This window comes from Chlamydotis macqueenii, chromosome 1 (genome assembly GCF_036417535.1).
Source record: "Chlamydotis macqueenii isolate bChlMac1 chromosome 1, bChlMac1.mat, whole genome shotgun sequence".
Taxonomy (NCBI): domain Eukaryota; kingdom Metazoa; phylum Chordata; class Aves; order Otidiformes; family Otididae; genus Chlamydotis; species Chlamydotis macqueenii.
The window spans coordinates 65,490,907-65,518,881 of NC_141556.1; the positions used below are offsets into that span (position 1 = coordinate 65,490,907).

Genomic DNA, 27,975 nt, shown 5'->3' on the forward strand with positions numbered 1-27,975 from the left:
TGAAAAGAAAGGAGGTAGGAAATTAAGGAGATAATATACAGCTAGACATACATATTTTAAAGAGAAGGATGCTTTGGAAGACTTTGCTGCTGCTGCTGTTCTATTACAGTGCTCATGCCACTGTGACCCACAGATGGAGCAGAGGTAAGATTTAAACATGAAAAACTATTTGAAAGAAAACTTTGAGTTTGTAGATTTGGTCTGAAATTATATTTCATTATAAATATATATACAATTTGTCCCTCACAACTCTGGAATTCTTTTTCTCCATTAAACAGATCAGCTAAATAATTATATAGACAAATAGAAAAGTACACATCCATAAGTGCATAAAGGTAAAATGATTTATGTATTCTATTATAATACAAGTATGTATATATAAAATATACCAAGACCCAAAACTACATTCTTTTCTTACCTTTTTCCTTTCTCTCTCCTTCTCCTTTTTCTCACATTTTAACAAAAATTATAGGTCATGAGACCTTAAAGCAAAAGCCTTTGCAGTCACAGGTGGCATAATGTTCTGCTCCACCAGGCAGATACCCAGTAAGACTAAACACAAAAATGCCTGAATTGTACAAGGTGCTTAGGAACGCCTGTCACCCTACCCTGACAGACTAGCACATACAACTTAGAGAAAGCTACTTGCGGTGTTAACAGCATATAGTTGTGACATATTTGTATTCAAGTGTGTGACAGTTACATATATAACGGTTTGGGACTATTGGATTGCATAGGGGATGCTTGCTTAAAAGCTAGTGATTATGTCTTTTCCCTTTTTTGTTTTATTCTCTCCTCTCGTATTTGGCACAAGTTCAATAGCTGCTGGAAGTGGAGAAAGGAAACACCTCCCAAAAGATTTATTTGGTTCTGATATTGAAATTCACAGATATTTAAAGGAACCAGAGTCTGTTAAAAAATCAAGCATTCACATGTCTCCCTCCTCACCCCAGTCTCCCATCTCTTCCTCATTATAGCTGGTTCCTTTCTAGTCAGCTATTTGGGTTTGATTTTGATTGTGTAGGAGAGGCAATGCTGGATGAAGCAGTGAAGAGCTATGCAATTCTGCCAAGGCTGTGTGAATGCTTAATTGTTCCTTACAGTTAGTGGGGGCTCACTGCCAGGGCATTGAGCTAGGACTCAGGATGGCAGGTTCTTTCTCCACCTTTTCCATCAGCCTCTTGGATGATACTGGATAAGTCATTGTACCTGCACGTACCTTGCTTTTCTCTTACTGTATAATAGAGATAATGACAACAATTGTCATCGTAACATCCCTCGAATCTGTACATAAGAGTTTGTCTTTCCAGGGATGACACGTGAAAAAGTGAGGAAATCAGAACTATATCTGTATATATGAAAAAAACCCCAACCCTACCTTTTGGAAGAATGAGGTCACCTTACCTATGAAATAAAAAAAAAAAGAAAAAAAAAGAAAGGGATTTATTTCCATGGAATAATCACGATGCAATTCAAGGATGTTAATTCTTGCTAACATACTTATTTTAATTAAACAACAACAGAGCAACACTAAAAGGAATCCATGCAATCATTAAAGCCCAATTATAATCACATAAATATTTAAAGGAAAATGTCAGAACTCCATTGCGTTTTTTGGGAAAGCAGACTGTTTTCAAGCTGGAAGCTCTAGAACTTGTTTTTGGAGACTTTGGAGGGAAGAGAAGATTCATTCTCTGTTGTGATAAGGAGTTCAGTTCTCACAAATATTGTATACAGACTTCTGCCGAGGAGGAAACCAGATTTCTTCTCCACAGCTGCTGAGACTATTCGGCTCCAAATATATTTAAGAGGCATGACTCCTTCAACAATAGCTACTTCAGTGAACCTCCACTCCCCTAAACTATCTCTGTGTCAGCCCAACCAATCCCATCCTAATCTACAGTATCTAGAGGGCCAAAGCACTGTCCTAATTCTTGAATTGCTTAGAGACCTAAGAGGAAATTTGAGTACCGAGGCACGGCACACCCTTCTACAGGCTCAGAGCTCTTCCCTTCCTCCACGATCAACAACTGACTCTTGTCTGGGTTAAACCTCAGTCATTTAAGTCTTATCCAACTCCTGATCTGAGTTTTGCAATGGAAAAGCGAAGACAGATCAGCATCTGGTCTGATGGAAATGAAAGACAGCTCTGCATATCATCTCCATGTTGACTAGTAGTCCAGACTTTTTACAAAACAGTAGGACAAAGGGCCCTGCTTTAATTACCAGCAGTCATTGTTTGCAATAGAAACGAGCAGTCAATATTGGATAAAACAAGGTCTAGCTTTTACCATTTTTTTTCACTAGGGGACACTGGGGCAGCCTTGGATGCCCAGTCCTTGTAACCAAGTATTTAGCTTTGGCTCAAGAAAAAAGTCAGACGTGAGGAAAGATGAACATACTTGTACCGACTGGTGAGTGGGAACTCCAGACTGCCACCTCCCTTTTCGCTTTGCTTTTACGAGCATCAATGAATGGAAAAAAAAAAAAAGTATTTCTGGCAGGAAAATGGAGCCCTTTTTTTTTTTTCCTACTCCCTCAGCCATTTGCATTAAAAATCTCACACACTCCTCAGCCTGCCTAGATCCAGCTGTGGACATTGGTCCAAAAATCACAGGCAAAGCTTGGTCCCTAGGATGGACATGTTCAGAATAATAAAAAAAATATCCTGAGTGGTAATGAAATAATTTGCTTGTCATCGTCTCAGGTTTCCCTGAACCTCTTGTAGGCTTAGCTGTGTGATATTACCCTCTGAGATTTTGTGAAGCACCTGTTTAGGGATAAAAGGTAATTTTTGGTCTCTACTGAGGGATATCGCCTATGCAATGGTAGAGATGAGGTCATATTAATTTCTGAAGGTCTCAAATAATAATTCCAGATCTTAAGAGATGTTTTTGCTGGGGAAGTGAAGGAACACATTCTGTTCTTTGACAACAAAAATAAACACAAAAACCCATGCAGCTGTGGTAAGTGGAGACAGTGTCACTGCTTGCCACCCAGTTGCTTACATTAAACTTCCCTGACAAGTACCGATACACTGGAGAGCAGAAGTTAGCTTCAGATCTGTATTATAAGAATTGCCTGTTCCCTGAGGAGAAACCTTAAGGCCATGCTTATTAACACGTTTCATCTCAGCTGGCTGTATTTTATCTGCTGTGAGGGCTTCCTGATTCAAATAAATGGCACACAAACAGTAGCATGCTTGCTACGTGGTTGCTCAGGGAGTGAAGACGCAGTACGATTTCTTCTGATTTCTTGCTTCTTGGATGGTTTGCCCCTCAGTGGAGGCTGGAAAAGGAGATGTTGAAAGACACAAAATTAGAAGATAAAACTCTTTTCTCCCACCAGTGAGAAAAGGCTGTATTAGCTATATTAGCACCACTGAGATTTCATGCTTTTGGGGAATGGCTGTGCTGTGCCTTCCAGACCTCAAAACCAGTATTAAAGTCATATCTATCTGGTTCATACGCATTATTTTGTACCCAGTTTCTTGCTCAGTGGAAGTCAAATGGTTGTTCCGTAACAACAAGGGAACGGTTTGTTCTCCGTAGAGGCTTCCTGCAGAAGGAATTACTTGGAAGAACAGAAGGTCCATCCTCCCTGATTTCCCCACAACAGTGCAAACTTTTAGTATTTGCTGTAGTGTTGTGGCAACTAAGTTCATGAGTTTGGTGGAGCAGCTGCTACATGAGCAACTTTTGCAGGCTGCTTCTGCTTGTGGGCTTAGCTACAGCAGCCTGGCGGCTCTCTGGTGCCAGGAGGAAGAGGACTACGTCGAAGAGAAAGAGACACTGGCTGTTGCTAGAAAGCCAGACAGTCCTTTTATGAGGAAGCGGTGTTTAAGGTCATCTATATTGCCACATACCAGGTTGCTGATGATGTTGCCATGTGGGTAAAGATGAGTGCCTTGGAGATTAGAGCATGTACTGTATCCCCACACCTTTTGACTTTATTTGCCTCTCTTCTCCGTCATCTCATACTGCATCCTTACAGCCAGGAACTCCCTTCTCAAGCAACTTCTGGAATTCCACTGCTGACAGTAGCACTTGTTTGACATTTTTGGCTTGGACAGCATAAGCAAAGGGAACATAGCCTGAACACAGCATGTAGTTACAACACAAAAGATCAAATACATGTACACATATATGCCCAGTAGGCCTTGAGTATACAAGGCTATGGTCTTGGCTTTTTTACGACATCCTGAGGTTCCCAAAGGTCTAGTCCAAGGGTAAAAAGAAATCCACCAGCTGGAGCACCTACAAGAACTTTATAAAATGCAACACCTATTTAACTTTCTTTAATTTCCAAAAAGTCATTGCTACCCAATTCTTAAAATATGTAGTGCACATAAAACAATTAAAGATATGAAATGTTATGAAACAGAGCCAACTCTGTCTAAGCCTGGCTGTGTAAAGAATGTTTCTTCTTATGGAGAAAATGCAATATTTCCCTTTTCTCTGGCTCCCACATGATCATTTGGAAAATTTCCTCAACTGCCCCAGCTTCCCTGCTTGTTAGACCCATTCCAATGACCTCACTAGAGCTACAAAAAGCTTGATCAATCTGCTGCAGTAGTTTTTTCCACCTACTTCGACTCTGTTCTATAAGTCTGTACTAGTTTCTGCAAATGCATGTTTGTAGGCTGGAGTCTACTGGTCTGGGGGTTTATTTGCCTGATGCGAATTATTTCTGCACCAAGTATCAAAATTGTACCAGTAAAGAGAATAAGGCACTTCCTGAAGAGTGATCTGGGATTGAAATTCAGAGGAATTAGCTTTGCAAGTGGTGACCTGAAGAAGACAATTTATGTACCTGTGCTTTTGCTTTCTGAATGTCTTTGCAAAGAGCTGTATAAGAGATGACAAAAACAAATTGTCCTACACTGTAAGTAATAGGAAGGAGGCATTACAAGAGTATTTTCTGCCCTTTAAGAAATTAGAAGAAAACAAAAACAAAAATGTGTTTTCCACCTGATGGAGAAGATATTTGAGAATTAATGAACTAAGGAGAGGCAAGTAGAATATCTGCACGGCACCATGGTGTGTGGAGCAGAGATCACAGACCCAGGGCCGAGGCAAGCTGCCTGCCTTGGACATCACAAGACAGTGCAGAGACTCTAACTGGTGTCCCAACAGTGCGATAGTCATGAGCAGAGCACGTGCCCAAGGGAATGAGCTCTGCCTTTCAAGAGGGATCACCTGGTTGGACCCAGTGCCACACTGCTTCTGGCTCTGGTCATACATACTGCTTCTGGCTCTGACATCTCTGCCCTATACTTTGCTGTGCGACACAGACATGGCCCTCCTGTTCCTTGTGGCAGAGCTTGGGCATCAGCTGTAGTGGCAGTCTGAAACTATTAAACAAGGTGTTATTGCAAAAAGAGCAGGGAGAGGACTGAAGAAGGGGCTGAAAAGGGATTTGTAATTAGTACGTGGGAAAGCTCCTTGGTGTTGTGAAAGGTAGCTAGAAGGTAGCAGTCTCTGAATGGATTTAATCTGCGTAGGATAAATATCCAATAGGGTAGGGCTGCAATTGTAATCAAAGTACTTTCTAGTGTGTCCTGATTCCCCAAATGCTTCTTTAGGGGCAGATTTAATTTAACTTGCATAGAGGATGATCCTTGCATCAGAATTCCAGTGAATACCTGAAACTGAAAGATGTACAAAGTATGCTTAAAAAAAAAAAATCAAAGTTTATAATATCTTCTAGGGCAATGATGCTAAACTTTGATGAGATCTGAGGGAAGATAGATTATAGAAGCTTCCACATCTTAGTTTAGATCACAGATGGATATTGTACTCTGTAAAAGCAGTCATGCTGTTAGCAAGGAAGGATTCTGAGGCTCTTTTCACCACAGGAAGCAGGAAAAAAATGGCTAAAGCTTACAGCTCATACAGTCATAAACTGTTTAACAAAATAAAAAGTTAAAAAGAGAAAAGAGCTAGACAATTTTGAGGAAATCTAGGTAAGCAACAAGAGGACAACACATGAGGTAAAACTGTTTTCTCTTTGATATGTGCTAGACTAAGTGAGAGCTATGAGCTAAAAGTAGCACCAGTAGAATCTTCTCAGTGATCTCAGTTCCATCCCAGTACTGAGGACTGGCAAGCCAGTAAGACATTTGCTGCCAGTTTGATTGTTTTTTGGGGATTCCTGCATGCTGTAGTGTCCCATCTATTTGCCCCAGTCCCAGATATAGAACTGTCATGGGTTCTGAATCAGTTTGCAAAAGGGTCCTCATGTCCCAATCAAAGTCCAGCTCAGAAGCACCTCCTGCCATTCAAATCCCTTCTGACACTTTCAGATAGAAATAGTTCCCTTCACCTTACTTTTAACAACTGCCTCACTGTTCTTAACGTACCCTGTTAAGTCAGTGTTCCCTTCCATAGGTGAAGCAGCTCTGTTACGAATGAAATAACTCATGCACACGTAAAGACAGTAGAGTGCTCTGTGAGTCCCCTCCTGATTACCTTATACTTGACTGCTGGGCCCAGAGACTCCACTGGTACCTAGGATTATGCAAACACATAGAGTAAAAACAAATATTTCATTCTCCAAAGAACTTTCAGTGTAATTAAGGAGAGGAAACATTAGCACCCCTTTTCATTGTGAGGCATGGAATAATTAAATCATTTGCCCTGGATCTCTTCAGGATGACTGTGTGCATATAGTCTTGTATGTTGTTAATAGTTGTGAATTTTTCTTATTCTGTTTCTGAAGCATAAAGTGCTTTTCTTGTTTTCTTGGAGTAGATCATGCCAGTTTCAGCAGGAGCTTAATGACATCTCAGGCAGAAAGAAATCCTATCAGAAGTACTGAATAGTACAATGTCATTAAAAGGAAAGTCAGCAGGTCTTAATGAACATCATCAGGCTGCAGAAGCTCTGATTACTCAAATAGTGGCAGGCAAGACATAAATTGCTGAGGTAAACTAATGAGTGGCAGAGCAATTAACTTTGCACGCAGTACCTGTGCTCAGGTTCAAGGCGGGGCAGGACCCATAGGGCCAGCCTAGGGTGCTGGAGATGAACACTGCTACTTGCCCGTGTGCACATCCTGCACCCACCTTGAACTGGGGCTCCCCAAAACCATGCACTCTCTCTTTGCACTCCAGTGGCTCTGCTGAAGGGAGCTGAGTCCATCCAAGATGCAGAGAAGCGAGCTGGGTACATGGACCCAGCTGCAGCAAAACAGGGAGCTGTGCGAGTGTCTTGAAGTGGGGAAACCATTTTGCTCCTTGCTTTACCTTTAAAAGCACTGAAATGTGCAAACCAGCATCACTGAAATCAACAGGACTTTTGCCACTCTTAGAAGTGAGATCACAATCTCAGTCATTATCTGGAATTTGGTTTCTGGTAGTAACCCCGATTGTTAAAAGCTTCCAGCCCAAATGCGTTATTTGTTGGTTAAAGTGTTTTTCAGCAAAATGACACTGGCATGAATGAAGCTCATACAGGTCAGCTACATGGATAGCTGATGGTGGAAAGCAGAGGAGGGAAGGTATCAAAGCATCACAAAAACAAATAAGAAAGCAACTTGATGATAAGCCGCAAATAACATTTGTGGGGAAACATATAGACAGAAGTCCCCAAGGGGACAGTCATCTATGAGATTTCCTCTCCCACTGGAAGGAAAGAAAGCAGAGGAAGGGATCCTGTATGCCTCTGTTGTCTCTGTGTCTTTCATTACCCTGAAATCCTGTTTTATTTGGCTTTTGCTATGGCAGCTTTATGATATATCCCCGACAGCATACTTGCTAATACAGAGACATTAAACTAGCCTGAGTCTGCACCACAAGTCACTGGGCTCCCTTGCCTATTCTGAGGTGAACCCTGAGCCAGTGACTCTTTTTATCCCCCCTGAGGTGCTCCAGGCTGCAGCAATAACCTGGCTCCTCTTGTCTCGCCATTGTGAGCAGGGCAAGCTCAGTGCTGGGCTTGAGACTAAGAAGAATGTGAGGAGGAGAAGAACAGAGTTAAATAAGCTCCACTATTCCCAGTTTCCACAAACATTCCTTTCCTCTGGTGAAAGCGAATGTGGGGCCTTTCCTGGCCCAATTTGCCGGTTAGGTTTGGCAGCTCCCCAGTTCCCCTGAGATCGGCATGCATACCACTCGTCCTCCGAAAATTCCTCCCCAGCCACAGGGAAACAGGTCACCAGCCAGAAGCCAGGCTCCAAACTCGCTGAGTCTCTCTCCACTCAGGAGGAGCCAGGTGGGTAGCTGAAAAAAAGTCACTGAGAGAAGGAAAAATAAGTTGTTCAAAGCTCAGAGGTTATTCGGGAGGAAATGAGAAAGTGGTAGGGCAATGCTGTGCTGCAGTCTCATGTTGGAGACCCAAATGCACAAGGTTTTCTGTGATACCTGCATGAGCACCCCCTGTCATGGAACTGGGGGAGCAGAGCACTCTGGTTAGGTTTTGCCTAGTTGTGAAGAGAGTAAACTGCACCGGACTGGATGTGGATATTTGATGTGAGCCAGAACATCAGGATTTCATTGTCTCCATCTATTTCCTAGGTGGTGGCATGTCCCAAATGGAGCTGATGCTTCTAATCTCTTCTCTGACTTGGAAAGTGTACAAACTTTCCAATCTGGCAGGACTTATTTGAGCCACTTTGAGAGAGAGAAGAGAGGCAAAAGCAAAAAGCAGAGATGCTGAGAAAGAACAGAGAAAAAGCTGGAGGTAAAAATGGCAAATAGAAGGAAGTATTATGAATGAGAGGAAAAGAGCAAGAGAAACGAAAAGTGTAGAGAAAGAGAAAATGTGATACATGTGGATGGGAAAGATTAAAGCACACATACGTTTAAGATTAGGGCAGCATTCACCTCTTTGTCAGCATGGTGTGCATCCCCATTTGAACTCGCCTTTCAGAAGATGTCCATCTCTTCCAGCTGGTCTTCATCTTATCCGTCTGCTTCTCAGGCTCATGGGATGGTTGCATTTCTCTGGAGTTAGCACTGCCTTTTTCTCACGTAAGCAGGACTTGTGTTTGCTTCTGGTCCCCATCAGCCTCTCAGCACACCACGATGTTGAGATACGCTAGTCTGGGCAATTCACCAGCAGTCACAGTATAAAAGTTAAAGTTACTGCTACTGAATCAGCAGTATGTCGAGGTCTCTGCACATCTTTTTTTTTTTCTTTTTTTTTTCTTTCCCCTCCCTTTGAGCTTTCTAAACTATGTAGGTATGAAAAGATACTCTTCACACTGCCGAAGACACAGCCTGTTTTATTCTATGGAAGCTACAAGAAACTTGCTCTTTTACAGAGCTATGGGGCTAGAGCATTTCCCATTAGTCAAGCTTTCCCATTAACACCAGTTGTAGCAACGGTGCCACAGCTGCACAAGTCTGTGTTTCATCCTGTCAGTCCCTGGAGGAATGGATCAAGTTCTGCAAGCCCTCGGTTTCCTCCCTGGTTTTCATAATGCTCACAGCCATGACATTATATTTTTGTTCATGCCTGGCTCTGAAGAAACACGAAGTAATTGCTTACTGAATTTATTTATTAAACGCAGATTTTATGTCTGGGGGAACTGTTCATGTCTTAAGCCCCTTCCTAAAATAAAAGACATTTAAGGTATGCCTTATTTTTATTTACTGCAATTGTTCATGGCTTGGCTCCGAACAAACTCCATTTCCAGTTAAACAGCATTTGTAGACATCCTAATATAGTTCAGCATGTGTTAAGTAAAACCAGTCATTTGTCATAGTTGCGGCAACTTCTGGTTTTCTGGATTGCCATGCCAATTTGGCAGAAAGTTTTGGAAGGTAATAAGTCTAATGATAAAAACATATACACTGTGTGGTTTTTTTTTTTTTTTGCTTTCTGCCACCAGAAGTTTTAATAAATACAGCTCAAAGAGGCTGACCTACCTTTACTTGTACTCAGCAAATCTGAAGCTTAGTTGGGTCCTCACAAAGATACAGGGATAGAAAAGTACCCAAACATTTTTCCGCACTGGGGTGTCCCATAACACAAATCAGATACAATCAACAAAAATCAGATACTATCAGGCCCCATTAGGCTCAAGCAGCCAAGGGTAGTGTGTGACTGCTGTGTTGGGCTCTTCAACAGACAGATGATGATGGTGTGGCCCTGCTTCCACACTGCATACCTGGAAGAAGCCTGAGTGAAATGAACAGGCAGCATGCTGTCTGAGCTCAGTTCAGAGGATCCCACTTTTGATGAATGGACTACAGATACCAAATGTCCTGTGTCAACCACGAAGAACAGCCAAAATCTGCTTGTGACCCAGGCTTGGGGTTTTTAGCTGCATTATATAACCTTGCTGCCTTCCTGTACCAGGTCCTTGTCTTTCACTGTGCCCCGTCTCTCCCTAAAACCAGCCGTGCTGCACAGAGGGAAGACGGCAGCCACTTGGCTGAGGTCTGGGCAGTGCTGCATGCTGTGGATGGAAGGAATCTTCCGGGAACAGAGAAGGCTTAGAGGGGGATTTAGATGTTTAGCAATGAAACTGAGAAAGATGAGGCCATCACAAGCTGGCAAAGATACAGACTGGGGGCTTGTCTTGCTGTAGTGCTGTATTTCTCATGTTCATGGCAGGGCTCCAGCTGTTGAAGAAGCCTGTCTTTAAAGAGTCTGTCTGGTAAATAGCTAAGTGTTAGGGATACCGTAAGAAATTGCATTTCCCTAGAAAGACACTCCTTTTCTAGCCAGTAATTTTATTTAGGGAGCAGGCTGTTGGATATGTGCTGGGAATTTCTGGATGCCCTTCAAACCCTGAATGCCTAACTGCATGTGCCACAGACCATCAATCCAGCATGCATCCGGTTATGTCAGCCCTAATCTCTCTGCATGCTGCTCGCAGCCAGTGTGGTCCAGCTGAGGCGAACTCCAAGGCTGAACAACATGTGCACGTATATCCTCCAAAGGAACATAAGGGGATATTTAAGCAAAATATCACCACCAAGGCAAAGAGCTCAGTTTCTATTTGCAAAAATTTGTCAGTGAGGTAAATGGAACCAATTCGTCACGTCTTAAATACTCTATACCCCTCTCTCCTTTCTATTTACATCACCAAAGGTGGAAGTCTGTGTCATGTCCAGCTGGCTTTTCAGACCCATCTACGATGTCCCCCAGGAGCTTTTCACTCCTGTTTGAATTCATGCTGCCAAACATGACACAAACTGTCAAAGAAGCAAATTTATCTCCCCTGACGCCTCTGTATGTGCATGCTGCTGAACCCAAGGCTGGACCTCAGCACCCGTGGGATGTCTGCCCGCTGAGGTGGAAAAGAGTGTTAGTCCTTCTCACTGCAATTCAGCTGGGAGCAGCTACTTCAACATATTGCAGTTTACTTCTCTGTTTCCAAAAGCCAGTGCATTTCCTTATGAGGGCTTTTGTTGACAAAGTAGTACATGTACTACTTAAACAAAGTTATAAATCACCTTCTGAGTGTTCCTTTCACAAAAAAAAAACCTGAAGCACTCACGCCAGCCTCTCTCTGTAACCCAATGCAATGGGTAGCAGCTACTCATCCAGTGTGTCTGGGAGGTTCAGCCGTGACAAGCTACTTTGCATTCTGCTTCATCCTTAATATCTGCACACTGCTCAGATGTCAAAACAAAACATAAAGGTTACTGGGAGTAGCACTGAGAAGTATAAAAAGGGGAACAAGTAGTCCTTGCCTTATTTTGTGGCCATGCTAAATGTTCATCTACCCCTATAAGTGAGTAGATTGTCGTATTAGTGTGCTCCAGCATCTCAGACAATGATTACCTCTTACCTATAGGTCAAAGATCAGTAATAAAATTCCCCTAATATGACAAAAGGACATCACATGAAGATGACAGAGGATGAGTATCAATCACACATTCATAACAAGATGATTTTTGTAAGCTTACTTGGGAGGTCATCATCACTAGGAAGCTGAGGAAGAGCTGTCATGCAGAATTATCACACAATGAAGTCTAGTTTTCACAAGGAGTACTTCTCTGTGCTCAAGACAACATATGTCAGATTGACCAAAAGATTTTTCATTAGCAGCCTATAATGACAACCCATGGACTGTATGCATGCTGGCAGAAGTAAAGCACATATCACTATGCAAGCTTCAGAGTGTTTGAATTAGGAAGGAGAAAGCCCAAATCCGGCTAAAGACAGGTTGAAATTTACATTGTGAGTAACACAGCAGCTTATCTAAAGGGCTTCTCCGCAGTAGCCTTCTTTACCAGTCACTACATACAAAGGAGTTAAATAAAAGAATAAACTCCTGTCTGGTTTCAGTCAGCAACGTGCCAGAGGTTTTCACTGGAAATCAACTCTTCCTCCCTTTTTCCATATGTATTCTTCCTAAGTTTGTAGCATGAGGTCATTAACATTTTTTTCTTAAACATTTACTTAGACTATTTTCCTGTAAACCCAAATCTATTTTACAACTTCTGCTCAAAAGACTCCAGGAGAAGAGATGTATAGTAAGGAAGAATAGAAATGCATCAAATATATGGGACAAATTGTCAGGGTCCTGTTGGGCTGAGAGCCACTGAGAGATGGCATCCATAGGGGCAGGAACTGCAGCAGCGAAAGATGTTGAGTTTTGAATTTCCATCCATTTCAGGAGCAACTGTCAGAATTTTGTGCCTTTGAGGTTCCACTCCTCAGAAAACAAGATATTTGGGTTATTTTGTTGGCTGTAAGGTTTCTGTGAGCCTGAATCTAACCTTCTTCTCTTCCCTCGAATTCCAAGCGTGCCTTTCACAGCACAGGGCTCTCTGTGACCTGGCTGCCCGGAGAGCTGCATCGTGAGGCTAGCAGTGCCAGCTCAGGTCATCCGAGGACCTCATCCACAGTGTCCAGCTGCCTTCAGCAATTTGCAACACTCAAAGTTTTGGCAAGGCTTTCTGTATTTAATGGTGAATCCAGTTGTGTGTCAGTCTCAGCTTTATTTCAGAGGACTGGGAAACCTGAAAGATCTAGGAATAATCAGATTTTAGGAGAGCATGAAATAACAAGGAACAGTGGAAAAATGACAGCTTTTTAAAACGGAAATCCCATATGTGTTTGTGGAGTGGGGAAGGCAGCAACAAAAATAGTCCGTTTTGCATTCATCCTTCAGATTTCTTTGCTGTGTTTCTGACATCACAAAGATTGTCTTGGCCCACCATTGCATCTGCATACATTGGAATGCACTGATTAGATTTTGTGGGTGATTATATTTAGTTTCATTCATTTTTAAATATTATTATTAAAATATTTAATAATAATTTTTGTTTTATTATTTGTCTTCTTATTAATTAAATCATATTTAATATTATTATTTTAATATTATTTTCATGCAGATACAGAAATTAACATAATGGGGCCCAGACATTCATGCAGGTGTGAACTTGGCAGAATAGATGCCTTCCCATGGTGACCCTCACTTACCGCTACAGGAGAGATCTGTGGTTCCCTTGCCTCTTGCCCAGGGATATAGCACAGCTTTTCACCCTTCATGTTCTGTTCAGGTGGCAAAACAGCTGTACTCGTCCAGTTCAGAAACATAACTGAATTCATCTGCAGCTCTGAGTTACTTTCTTGGACTTAGAATCATAGAATCATAGAATGGTTAGAGTTGGAAGGGACCTTCAAAGGTCATCTAGTCCAAACCCCCTGCAAGGAGCAGGGACATCCCCAACTAGATCAGGTTGCTCAGAGCCTCATCCAGCCTGGCCTTGAACATTTCCAGGGATGGGTCTTCCACCACCTCTCTGGGCAACCTGTTCCAGTGCTCTATAACTCATATTGTAAGAAAAATTTTTCCTAATGTCCAATCTAAATCTAGTTGCCTCAATTTTAAAACCATTACCCCTTGTCCTATTGCAACAGGCCCTACTAAACAGCCTCTCCCCATCTTTCTTGTAGGCCCCCTTGAGGTACTGGAAGACCGCTATCAGGTCTCCCCGGAGCCTCCTCTTCTCCAGGCTGAACAGCCCCAACTCTCTCAGCCTGTCCTCATAAGAGAGGTGCTCCAGCCCTCTTATCATCTTTGTGGCCCTCCTCTGGACCTTCTCCAACTGGTCCATGTCCTTCTTGTGTTGGGGGCTCCAGAGCTGGACACAGTACTCCAGGTGGAGTCTCACCAGGGCAGAGTAGAGGGGCAGAATCACCTCTGTCGACCTGCTGGCCACAGTCCTCTTGATGCAGCCCAGGATGCGGTTGGCCTTCTGGGCCACAAGGACTCATTGCCTGCTCATGTTGAACTTCTCCTCCACCAGCACTCCCAAGTCCTTCTCCTCAGGGCTGCTCTTGATCCATTCTCCACCCAGCCTGTATTTGTGCCTGAGATTACCACGACCCAGGAGCAGGACCTTGCACTTGGCCTGGTTGAACTTCATGAGGTTGGCACGGGCCCACCTCTCCAGCCTGTCAAGGTCGCTCTTGATGGCATCCCTCCCCTCCAGCGTGTCGACGGCAGCACACAACTTGGTGTCATCGGTGAACTTGCTGAGGGTGCACTCTATCCCACTGTCCATGTCACCAACAAAGATGTTGAACAGGGTAGGTCCCAACATGGACCCCTGAGGGACGCTACTCGTGACCGGTCTCCACTTGGACATCGAGCCATTGACCACCACTCTCTGAGTTCAGCCATCCAGCCCATTCCTTATCCACCGAGTGGTCTGTCCATCAAACCCGTGCCTCTCCAGTTTAGGGAGAAGGATGTTGTGCGGGACAGTGTCAAAAGCTTTGCACTAGTCCAGGTAGATGATATCCGTTGCTTGTCCCTTGTCCACCGATGCTGTCACCCCATGATAGAAGGCCACCAAATTGGTCAGGCATGATCTGCCCTTGGTGAAGCCATATTGGCTGTCACCAACTGCTTCCTTGCTCTCCATGTGCCTTAGCATGGTTTCCAGGCACAGAGGTGGGGCTGACCAGCTTATAGTTGCCCAGGTCCTCCTTGTTCCCCTAATGATAAAGACTTCTTGTCATTATCATCACTACTAGGAAATATACAATGTTTTGAAAAGACATTGTCTCCAGAAATAACTCATTTCCTCACAAAAGGAACCCAATATCCCCCTGCTTTTTGTATATTAGGCAAGGCTTACTTACACACTTTCTCCATCCAGCACATATTCATGTCATTAAGAGAGCCAGCAGCAGGTGCACTGACATTTGGAGCTCAACGAACAGCTGGAAAGGCAGCTGGGGTTTCCCTGTTTTTGAAGAACAAGTGAAATCCCAGAGCAGAGGAAGCAGAAAACTGAGGCTTATGTATTATTTTCCTAACAATTTATTTCAACTCAGATGGGGATTTGAAGGGAAGGGGAAGACAATTCTGGTTCTTTCTAATCTGAAGGAGAATAAATGGTCAATATAATGCTTATACCTCCTCAGTTTTGAGCTGTGGTATTGATACTCACTGAGTTTAAAAAATAGCTTGTTGTTTTGCTTCTGTGCTACTATATGTGGGTGAGCAGTTCATACATGAATAAAATAATAAATAGTTTATTATCAGTTCAAGAATAGTTCCTATATCCACAGTCAAACACTTGAATTTACTTGCTGGTTGAAACTATTCATAGATGGTTTAAGTAAATAATTCCAAGATCCCCATCATTTCTTCTGTTTTTCTTCACCTCAGCTAACAGCTCCGTGATCTCAATGGGACAGTTCCCACAGGATATTTCAGCACAGAAAAAAGTCAATCATCAATAACAATAAACTTCCATAATTTTTCTTAATCTGCAGATCATATGGCCACAGATTTTAGAGTCAAAATGCCCATGTATTTTTTCAGTTTGTCCACCTGCACAGAATTTCATGTAGTGTCCCTTTCAACAGATCTAATGCATTGTGTTTCATTAATGCATATTTTCTGAGAAGGCAGACAGTTCCAACTGGAAGACATCATGACATGGAAATCTACTAATTCTCTTGTTAACATCTAGTAGGGCATTGCCATCGTCCCAGATAAAAAGGCAAGGTAATTTCAAAGAGAGCTCTTAAATCTACGTAGTATTGTTTGTTTAGATAAAACACATGATATTATTCCTACTCTCTGAATAGATATTTTATGGAACTAGTCAATGACAACAGTCAATACTTGAACTGAAGAATCTGAGCTGTCATTTGTGATGATGGAATAAAAGTTATACTGCTCCCTCCTACGTCTGTTGTTCAAACTGGGCCTTTAATTCTTTCTCACCATCCAGTCTTGGAATAAATTTTAGATATTCATTGTGCCAGTTGAATTTACTCTGTTAAAAGTTCAGATGGATGTAGACATAGAAGGGAAATAAGTGTTTGGCAGTTAGTGGTCCTGCAGCTGATCCTCACCTCTAGCAGGAGCAATGACTACACTAGTTGAGGTGGCCATCCACAGAAAGAAGCCCATGAGCTTGATGGTTACATCAAGGCATGAGGAAGGGCTTCTGCTTTTCCTAACCAGGGCTGATGTCCATCCTTATGTCATCTGAGAACTGGAATAGTCACCAAATGTCCTAAAAGCAGTTGGACCACACTTGCACTAGGAGTTTCTTACATATAGGAGTGCTGCTGGCATAGCAGTTGTGATTGGGAGTGAGACAGCTAAAATCTACCACTCTTTATTTGGTTTGCTTTTCCCCTTCATTCATGACCAAACAGATCCCTAGCTTGGCTCACTGTGTGGCCGCACAAAGCAGTGTTGGCACAAAGGAAAGGAGGGAGACCCTGAGCTGCAGCTGTGATTAGGTCAGCCTCAGCAAAACCTTTCTACGCAATCACCTTTGCCTGCCAGGAAACCAATGAAGCTGAACTGAAAAAGAAAGTACAACTAAATGTAAAAAGGCCATTCTTACCTACTGGACACCTCTCCTCTGTGCTCAGTGTCTCAGCTCTGTGTAAATATGTACCTGAGAGGTGGTGGAGGGCTTGAGCTCACTCCTTTAGGGTCTATGATGCTAATATAGAAAGGGCAGAGAACTGCAGAGAGAGATTTAGTTTTAAAGGGCTTTCCTTTCAGAGCAGCAATAGCATGATGCATAGAGCTATTGAAGCTGCAGCAGCTCTGTCTTTTCCCACAAAGCAGAGCTTTGATTTCCATTTCTCTCACTCTATTGCTCAACAGAAGACTCATTCACTTCGCTCTGCTCCTAGGCTCCTTTCCCACCACTTGGCACTGAAACAAGAACACCTGGCTGTATTCCTCCCCTTCCTCACTCCCTCCTTTCTCTGCTCCTTCCTGAGAGAAATGGAAGCAGATTGGACCACCCTTCACTTGTTCATTTGTAAGAAACATTTTCAAATGTGTTTAATTAAGATTGCTTTGTGCCTTCCCCTTGCATAAGAGCTATTCTGAGCAATACAGATAGGGAAGTAGAGGTGACCCTGCAACGAAGACAGGGATATAAAGCGCTGGTTCATTTCCCAACTCTGCCTAAAATTTCCTGTGTTACTAAAATTGCTTATTGCCTCTGTGTTAAATCTGTGGAACAGGGTTGATATTTCCTTTCTTTATTGCTGCCCTTCAGTCATATAGGTTTCATCATAGCCTATCCCCAGTTTCTGGTAATATGGCAGCAAACTGAAGGATAACAATGTATTTCACATATTTCTTCTTTCCTTTGGTTTCTTTATGTGCATTTTTTTCTCTCCACGCCTTCTGCAGTAACTTCATTCCAGCACGTTAAAGGCCTCTCTTGTCTGACTGCGTCTTTTTTTTTTTTGTGAGCATAAAGAATTCCAGGTGGGGACCCTCTCTTTATGACCAAGGGAAGAATAAATAACACAGCATATATTGCTACAGGCTGGGGACAGGTGAAAATGCTGCATAATGGAAATTCCATCTGAAGGAATAAATTCTCAGACCATTTTAGTTGGTTGATGCTAGTCATAGCTTTGAAACCATTTTACTTAAATCATAAAAGAAAAACATCCTCTGCCTCTCACAAACACAGGCTCACATGCACCATTCCCTTCTCTAGCAATATCCATTTATGTAAACATAAGGTTTTTTAGGTCTTTCTCATACATCTTTACATTTCTTACTCATGTCAAGTAGCTAGAAACGCTGACACTACTCTAGTTTTTATATAAAAACTCTTTTGCATGATAATCTAATCTAACATATCTCAGGACATTTATGAAGTGCAGAAGTGTAGGTTGGAGTGAGTTCTGTTTTATGGAACTGAGGTATCCTTTCAGAATATGTATGCTTCTTAAAAAGGAGGTAAGCTAGTAAAAGGTAACTTTGAAAAAACTGATTATGTGATGAACTAAGGAATTGAATACAATCTGTTGTTAATTCTAACTGTTTTAAATGTTGGTTTGTTTTTTTTTTTTTTTCCTAAGAACAATGTTGCCTGTTGCTAGCTTTTGTAGGGAGATCTATTTCCTACATCCATATTGACAAAGCTTAGAATTTCAAGATGGATCTTTGTTTTTAACCATTCTTTTCTTCACTAAAGAAGAAACAAATGTCTATTCTCACTTTTAGCCAACAGGCAAGAACAAAGAGAGACCACTGCAGCTGTCAACTTTAGTCTTAGGAGCTGAGATAACAAGGATATGAAGCTGAAATCAAAGAGGCAAATTCTTTTGGTAGCTGCTTTAAAAAATGTGCTAGTTCATGTTGGTTTGTAATTAAAATGTCTTCTCCATCTTGCTGCTGTGTTCTCCTAAGGGGCATTGGCATTTAATCTCCCAATAATGGAGATTTAAATGTATTAAAACTGGAATGGACCAGCTTTTGCATTGCACTTGTTGTCATGGGAGCTACTTATGTGTGTAACTGCAATTCCAGATACAAGTTTCAGAATCTACCCTATAGGACTGCAGTGTTTTTTGCTTGACTTTCTAGCTTTTTGTGTGTGTTTCCCTCATTTTATTCCTCTTGTTTTTCCTCCAGTTTCCCACTCTTTCCATTTATCCTGTGCTAGGGCAAAGTGTTCAATCATTTCTAATATAGCAATTTTGATACAGAAAAGCAAAAAGTCAGGAAGCATAGAGGAACTATACCTGAGCAGGCTCCGTTGCAGGGCTGACCAGCCAATGCTCAGGTTCTGCCCTAGCAGTGATTGCAGGCCCAGGGCACTATAAATACCTTGGAGATGATGAACATGCGTCCTTCTGAGGAGGAGGTAAGTGCAGGACAAGAAGTAAAGGGTGGGATTACTATGCATAAAACCTGTTCACTTATTAACACGGCACTTTTTGTGATTTATGTGACTACTTTCACTGCCCGCTACACACTTCTCATAGGTGAACACCACTTCAACCTGGAGGAGCCAATGCTTCTGGTACCAAGATCTGCTGCAGGCACAAAGTAGGTAGTTGCTCAGGGTAGCAAAATATTTAGTGGCTTTGATTGACTGCAGGATGGTAAGGACAGGTATTTCATAGTTAGCCTAAGGCAGTAATTGGGGATAGTGACTTGTTCCTCTAGCAATGGAGCAACTCAGAATAAGGACCCACCAGAGTCGTCTGACAGAAATAAAGCTCTTCACACATAAAATATACTTCTAGTCTGATTATAAGCTTTCATAAGCAAGGTAATCAAAGAGGAATATGAAACAAAAAGCCTTTATCAAGGGTATACAAACATTGAGACTTATGTCCTCTTCTCTTCTGCAATGCATGGTCAAGGAGAATTGTAGACACTGACTTCAAAACAATGCTTCCCATACACTTTTAAAGAATATCCTCTTGTGAGCATTTCAGGCATTTGTACTGAGATCCAAAGCAACAGTGACTTGTAGGAACTGCCTAGCAATCTCTACATCAAAATAGGTTCAGCCTAGAACACTCATAATTTTTGCCTAGCATTATAATGGCTGATGTGTCTGCCTATACAGTCACCTTGTGGACAGTGCTGAGTTAATTTGCTTTGGCAAATGCTTGAATTCATCTTGAAGAATCATCTTCGTATTTCAAAGAAGCCAGTGCTAGTGACAACATCTGTTATCAGGTTATCAACAAATGTCTTCTTTTGACAGGAGCCTCTGGGTGTGCTGAGATCCATTTAGTGCAAATTCCAGGCAGGTTGGAGAAAAAAAAACGTCATGGCACAAGGAAAGTTTCCAGCTCACTAGTGAAACCAGCTTGTGCTCCAGGTTGACTAACAGCAAGCTTAAAAGGCTTATGCATCTGGCCCAGGAGACAGCTTTTTTGGCTCTTGCAGAAGCTGTCATAAAAAAAAAAGGCTGAGTATGGCTGTGGATTTTTTAATTTGCTTTTCTAGCCATGTGATGTTTAGGCTAGGGAAAACCTCATGCTGCTGGAATATAATTCAAATGCTCTGTTTCTCTGGACTTGTTAAAGGACAGAACAAAACAACTATAGCCAATGAATTTATAGAAAAATGTTTTACATATTATATTATGCCTTCATGAACAATAACCCATAAAGTTTTACATTTTCATTTCTTTTGATTTAGGGGGCAGTATGCACATTTGTTTCCATGCACAAATGGACTCACAGCACTGAACAATTTTGTAGTAAACACTTTTATTCCCTGTTTTACCAATAAGATAAAGACAATTAGGGAGAAATTGTTGTCATTATAATTTGGGATGCATTAACATCTTTCTTTTGAGCTCTAGGAGTCTTGACTTCAAAAACTTTGAGCAGGAAAGGGAAATTTTTTTTCTGTGAGGGATCAAGCTGGATGTATTGCTGATCTTGTAGCAGTTTCTCACTACGAAGGGGTGGTTGTGAGCTTGCAGTAAAAAGACAGTTGTGGTGGTCTGAGAGGATATGGTTTTGCAGAGTCCTATTAATTCCTGTTACAACTGCAGGTGAACACATAAAGGAGTGTCAGAGATCACTTTTCCTTTTTAGGTCCATCACTGAACAGGAACTGCAGCTGCATCTGCAGCTGCTCCCTGCCTTGCACTCCCAGAAATAGGGAGGTAGTCCCAGGACATCAGTGATGCCCAAAGAAATTATTTTCATGAGTTTTTTTAGAGTCAGACCCTAGTAATATAAGGCAGGAGGGCACAATTGGCAGCCTTCTGACTGAATTTGGCTTATAGGACAGCTCCAGCTGGGCCACTGCCTTTTCCTATGTCAACAGGCAACTGTCTTTTACTTTGCTTGCAGGAAGTCAGGAGTTTTGGCCTGCAAGTCCTTCTTGTTCCCCTGCTCCTCCTGTCCTTCATGAAAAGGGTCCCACTGAAGCAATGAGATAGCCCTTTTCCATGCCCCTGAAGTCAATTAAAATCATTCCTACTGAGTCATGACCCCAGTTAAACTGTGTTCATGTCCTGGAGCCTTGGAGAGCTGGACGTGCTTTGGAGCGATGGCCTGCACAGGGCCTGATTCATGCTCTTGGCTTCATATCTTTTCACAGGAGAAGAAAAGGGCATTGATGATGCACAAACAATTGAGCACTCCTGCAGCTATGCTCTGTACTTACTGAGCAAACACATCACAGGCTGAAATTGAGAAATCATGAGCAGCAGTATAGATTGGAAAGGAAATCCAAACATCCGTGTTCTCACCAGTGAAACTGCATGGAAAACCTGGGAGTGGATCACAATTTTTTATCACATGGCTAATGAGGTCCAGTTCTTAAAAAAGACGAAAGAATCTTTAAAATAAAGCTATTGTCAGCCTCAGATACAATGTTATGTTTAAACTGTACAGAAATTTCTAAGCTGTCGTGAGCTAGATAGTTACAAGCAGGCCAATGAGTTGGCAAGCACTGCTGCAGCTTTTGTTTAAAAAACAGAGTAGTCCTTAAGGAGAAGTGGAGCTGAGTCAACAGAGCTGTAGGAGACTGGACAGACTCTGGCAATGAGCGGTGCAGAAAACAGGAACTCCTGCATCACATTTTGATGGGCACTTCTAGGCACCCTTAGGACTAGAATTGATGGCTGCCCACCACCTTCAGGCACAAGCAGTCGTGTGCTCAGGGCACAGGATGAGGCCATTCAGGGTCAGGGAGGTGGGCTGGGAGTGGGTGGCTATGCTCAGGGACACTGCTCTCATCGACCTCCAGCCGTGAGGCCTTAGTGGGCAGCGAGAGAGGTCAAGATCAGAGAGCATTCCTAAGGCCTCTCTGAAGAAGGGATTTGGAAGAGGATGAGCCTGGTAGTACACAGATATATAATAGAAAATCTTTTCAGTAAGGATAATCAAAACTACATTTTTCCTACCTCATCTCTGTGGACCATAAACTTTTTGTTATGCGTCTGTTCAGCCGATAGGACAGATGCATCCACATCTCAACTGGAGATGTCTTGACACATTTGTAAGAGAAGTAAAAACACTAAGTCAGTAGGAGTCTCTCCACTGACCTCAGAGATTACTGGGTGGGCTTTCTCTCTCCCTACTGTTTAGGGATCTCTACTCCTCAGACATTCACAGCTACTGCCTTAGAAATGAATTGCCTGCAACATCCCCATAAAATGACGCACATTGCTCTGCATCTTCCTCTGAAATAATTGCTTGATAGCTTTACAGAGAACTCCCTTGGGGAAGAAAACAGTAAAGAGGTGGTAAATCACAGTAATACTCCTCTGCTGTTCTTTAATACTGCCCAGCTAACTCATGTCAGAGACGGAAGTAAATGCAGGAAGAAGTAAAGTCAGCAGAAAAGTTTCAAGTGGAATTTGCAATCATTAAATGCAGAAACTGGCTGCAAATCTTTCTCTGTCTCAGCTTTTGGGCTTAACTTGCACGTGTGTTAAGTCAGTGTAATGAAAATCAGAGAGTGTTAGCTCTAAATGCTCACAAAATCTCAGAGGAACTTGTGAATTAATGGAGAGGACTGTGGAGGGAGTGATGGTGGAAGGATTTGACTACCATGCAGGAAGAGAGAAAGAGAAGCTGAAATAAAATGTGGATCAGGAAAATCAGATAACCATGACAAATACAAATGAGCTCTGAAAGAGTTTCTGACTAGAGTCTCTAAGGACTGTAACAAAATTTGATATGTTTGGGGAAAAAGATAATGAGATCAGGGAGTCAGTGCTAGTCTGGTCCTTACAGAGGATTGCATGCTCCTGATATGCATACAGAGTTCTTTCTCACAATACAGCAGCTCAGACTCTTGTCCCTTTGAATCTCCTAACCTAATCCATGTCATCCTGGGAACAGATGAGTGGGAAAACTCAGCTACTTTCTGAGATGTTACCTGTGATACAGCAAGTAGGTCAGTACTAAATTGGTAATATGGCATTCATTTTTTTTTGCGAGTCCTATACTGAGGCTAGAAAAGCCTAGAAAAGCCTAGAAAAGGCTAGAAAAGGTGAGTGGTGATGGGCTGAATCTGATGACTCTGAGCACAGCTCCATAGTAGGAATCTGCACTTGGACTGAAAGCTAAAAGCCATCAGTGTGATGACAACAAGCATGACAGCACTGAAGCACAATGCCACAGACACCTTTTCCATGGCTCAGGAAATATTTGAGATGTAAACCATCTGCATATGTAGAGATACTATGCACTCTGAGGCTGTTTCCACTGAAAGGGCACCTAAAAGAGATACAGATGAATCGTCATCATTATGGACTGGATTTCTGCCAGCTGCTTAGTAATTAGAGTTTTAATTGCCCACTAATAAAAGTTTTAATTATTCAGCAATTAGTGCTTGAAGTTTCAAGTGCTTCACGTGCACTCAATTGCATCCTCGAATTGCCAAGAGTGAAAGATGGGATAGCTCCAGCGTGTTTCAGCAAAGCTCTGAGCAAGAGGGGTGAATATCAGTGACAGAGCAGCACCAGCAGAAAACGGTTATAGATCTGTCTGCCAGCGGTCAGACAGGCAAACATTATTGCAGAACAGAACCTGCAGGCAGCTTGTGACCTTTCCTGAACTCACCCCTTGGCTGGCGCAGGCAAGATGCTCTAGTGGTAAAGGCATCATGGTGGGGAAGGCTACTGCAGAGACCAAGTCCTTTTCCACACCTCTGTTCTTTTACTTGGTGCATTCATTCTTTCGGGCTTTTAGTCATATACCTTGCAAGTAATGTTCAGTTATTTAAGCAAATTTTAATCTAAACTCACTTGGATCCAATCAGAAGCACCTAGCTCTGTAGATGTCTTACCAAAATGCTTGAAACTCATTCCTGCAGGATGCATTTACAGTTAGTAGTATCCAGCTGCAGTATATTTATTGCAATTCAACAAACTATTTTACCTATATTCCCCAGCTAATTCGAGGCCAAAGTACTCTTTGCTGGGTCAAGCATGAATTACTTCTTACCTAGTATTATCCCAATTAATTTTCCTTATGCTAAATAGTAAAGATCCTAATTAACACAATCTCTGAGGACCTGGTTTCTTTCTCCTTGCATTACTAGAACTTAAATATCATTAACAAGTCAAACTTTAACAAAGTCAGCAGCTGGCAATGGCCCAGGAAACAGGACTGCATTTAGGCTACAGAGTCTAGAAGGAGCTGCATATTTGCGATCCACTTGGGTAACCAAAGAGGCAAATTATCTGAGGAATCCTGTAGTCAAGAAGCAGGGACAACTTTTCCGCAAAATAATTACAGTTGCCCCAGATTTTTTTTTTTTTTTGCATGCCCAACATGCAAGAGAGCTTTAAATGACAGAGAGAGCTTTAAATGATGTTAATTCAGGTTTTCTACAGGCAGCATGCAAAATCCGTCACAAGAACTTTGGCAAAACAAGACAAAATTGATCTAGTAAAAATATTTAATGGAAAAAAAAATCTGGTAGAGAGAGAGAGGATGGGATGAAACTTTTCAGAAATCTAAAGTCAGCTCTGTGTTCTATTAAATATTACTCATAAGTGTAGAACTTGTAGAATTGGTGAAACACTGGAACAGGTTGCCCAGAGAGGTTGTAGATGCCCCATCCCTGGAAACATTCAAGAGCAGGTTGGACGGAGCTCTGAGCAGCCTGATCTAGTTGAAGATGTCCCTGCTTCTTGCAAGGGGGTTGGACTAGGTGGCCTTTAAAGGTCCGTTCGAACACTAACGTTTCTATGAAATATACAATTTTGAGTAGGGAAACATAATGCCTTTGAAAAGGTGGGTTTTTTCCTCTTTTTAACTTTTTTTTTCCCAAATTCATCTATCAATAAACAACACTGAAAGTTGAGAAGTTAAGTTTATGTGGAAATGCACTGATAGCCACATAAGCACAGCTTTAAAAAAAAAAAACTTCCTGTTCCTGTCTATTAGACAAAAACCAGCCAATCCAAATCTATGGTTACTTAAACATCAACCTAGCTAGTAACTCAAAGCATTTAGGTGGTATGCAACGTGGCACCAGATATTTTCTATACTCCAAACTGTGCAGGCCATTTATTCCACAAATGATGTACCTCACTGGGTGCTGAATTCAGGGGCTGTACATATGTTTTCTGTCTCATTTCCCTGAGACATTATCTGTAGTACATTTCACAGTGGTGAATAAATACCTAACTGTAGACTTTCTTGTTCCTAGCTATAATACAGTGAAGTATTAAAGTCATAATAAGTTGGGAGTCACCTCATTGAATGTAGCTATCTTGTCTAAACTAGTAACAGGCTTAATAAATAGACACAGGCATCTCCAAAGGGTGAGTCACTCCTCCAGACACATATACCCAGGACAGATGAGGTGATCTACTCTCTTGAGGAGCTACTTCTATCAACCAAGGAGAGAGCAACATTTAGACAGCGAAAATCAGGAGAAATGTAAGGTCTTAGAAGTGTCTTAGTAGGAAAATAGCTTGAAGAAAGTGGGCTTTGTTGAGGGTCAGTATTGACTTCCCCTTGCAGACCAGGAGAAGAACATGTATTTCAGACAATATTGGTGTTACAGTTATCATTCTTATTCCTTATGCCATGGCTGCACCTCAGAGTCCCAGACTTGGATTCTAAACCACCTGTGTCAGACACTGTATAGATACAGGACAAACAACAGCTAACGTCCACCCCTAGTAGATTATAGTCAAAGCGGTCCATATTGCCCATTTTATTTACAGTGAGAAGTTATACTGTGCAGTAAGTCTTTGCAACAGGCAGTTATTTGATTGAATCTACTGTTGAAAAGTGCTTCCTCTTTTCAGTGTTTGCCACCCTATGGAAACTCTTTTTTCCCATTATTATTTTCCAGCTATGCTTTTCCCAGCTGCTCAGCGAATCAAGAGGTCCTCAGCTGCCTCCCTTAACCCAGTGCTACAAAACTCGCTGGAAGACGTCGTCCTGCTTTACGAGGTGCAGTATATGGGAGCAGATGGTACCTTAAGCCCTAACCGAGACGGGGGTTACTGTCCATACTGGAGTTATCCATTATGTGTCTTCATGTCACCAGGAGTAAACTCTTTGCTGACTATAATAGCTCACTAGAAGGGAGGGGACAGACATACATATGACAGACTGAGAGAGCTGAGGTTGTTCAGCCTGGAGAAGAGAAAGCTCTGGTGAGACCTTATTGTGACTTAATACTTAAAGGGAGATTATAAGAAAGATGGGGAGAAACTTTTTACCAAGGTCTATTACGACAGGAGAATGGGAATGGTTTTAAACTAAAAGAGGGCAGATTTAGATTAGACATAAGGAAGAATTTTTTTACAATGAGGGTGGTGGAACACTGGAACAGATTGCCCAGAGAGGTGGTGGATGCCCCATCCCTGGAAACATTCAAGACCAGGTTGGATGAGGCTCTGAGCAACCTGATCTAGTTGAAGATGTCCCTACTCCTTTCAGGGGGGTTGGACTAGATGGTCTTTGAAGGTCCCTTCCAACCCAAACTATTCTATGATTCTATGATTCTATACAACAAACTTGGGTCTTTCAGTACTTAAGCAGGCAGCAGTTGCCTACAGTACATTAACTGTGGGTTCTAGCTCACTGACAGGCAAAGTGAAAACCAGAGCAAACGGCTTTCCACTGAAAGCAATTTTCTTCCAGAACAGTTACATATGAATGATACAATGCATTTAAATTCTTTGATCTAAGTCTTAGCCACAAATTATTTGTTCAAATCATCAAAGCCATGAGTATCAGTCATTGCAAAGTAATCCCAAGAGCACAACTGTTTCACTTCAAAATGATTCAGGTCCTCTCTTTCACAGCAGTGGAGACTGCAGATGTAACACACAGTCTCGAACAGTGTCTTATGGTTAGCTAAGGGAAAGTGGCCCATCTGTCAATCCCACACCTTGAGAAACTGGTATTGGATGTCCAAACAGGAGAGATGGGCTAGGAAGCCACCACTGTGCTCTCTAACACAGAGCTACGCCACTACTGCTATCCCCGGCAGGGTAAAAGGCCTTTCCCAACTGTGCTGCTGTCTCCACATCTCTAATCCCCATGTTGTACCAGCAGCAACCCATGCCTGTTTTGGACAGCAGCAGTCTTCCTGCTTTTTCGTTTTTCTCTCTCCTTTCCCCATAGCCTTTCTCTAATTTTCCCAGGCAGGTAACACAGGAGTCCAATATTCATGTAGAGATTTTGTGGTCTGGCCCCGCTCCAGCCAGTGCAATGAGAGTTCTGTCTCCATTTGACCTGAAGACCTAAGGACATGTTGCTAATTCACATTTACTTTGCCTAGACTTTCTTGGAAAAGATAAATAGCTTTCTGTGTTCTGATTTTGCACCAGTTTCTTTTAGCTGAACTTGACATTGACAAAGGTCAGAGGATCTCCATCAAAGATGAGGAGCTTGCTTCACTGAGGAAGGCTGCTGAGTTTCACACCATCTGCAATGAGATTATCCCCAAGAGCATCACAGAGATACGCAGGCTGAGTAGCAGGCTGTCTTCCTACCCATGGGTGCTCAAGAAAGAAGACTTTGAAAGGACAGTGCTGACCATGGTCTACACAGCGTACAGGGCTGCTCAGTCCCAGGGGCACCAAAAAGACGCTTGGGCTGAATCCTTTGTCAATCTTTACAAAGCCTTGAAGCACGACTTGATGTTCCCATACAACAAAGAGCCGTCATAGTGGGAGACTTGGTGCAACAGCAACTCAGCCACTTCTTCTGGCTGATGAGGGACACGTGTAGCATGTCCACCACTTTATGCTATAAAGAGTTTAATAGCCTGCTTCATGAAAGATTATTTGTTTTCTAGCTCCCTCTTGTGGAA

The 27,975-nt window shown here is 42.3% G+C and overlaps 1 protein-coding gene across 1 annotated transcript; it reads left to right on the forward strand.

Annotated features, from left to right (window-relative positions):
- Positions 1–5: 5 nt before the first annotated feature.
- FAM180A (family with sequence similarity 180 member A) lies at positions 6–27,864 on the forward strand. Its single transcript, XM_086747055.1, has 3 exons — positions 6–144; positions 26,002–26,102; positions 27,491–27,864. Exons 1-3 carry the CDS (start codon positions 69–71, stop codon positions 27,830–27,832), a joined length of 519 nt encoding a protein of 172 aa, XP_086603181.1. The 5' UTR covers positions 6–68; the 3' UTR covers positions 27,833–27,864.
- The last annotated feature ends 111 nt before the right edge of the window (positions 27,865–27,975 follow it).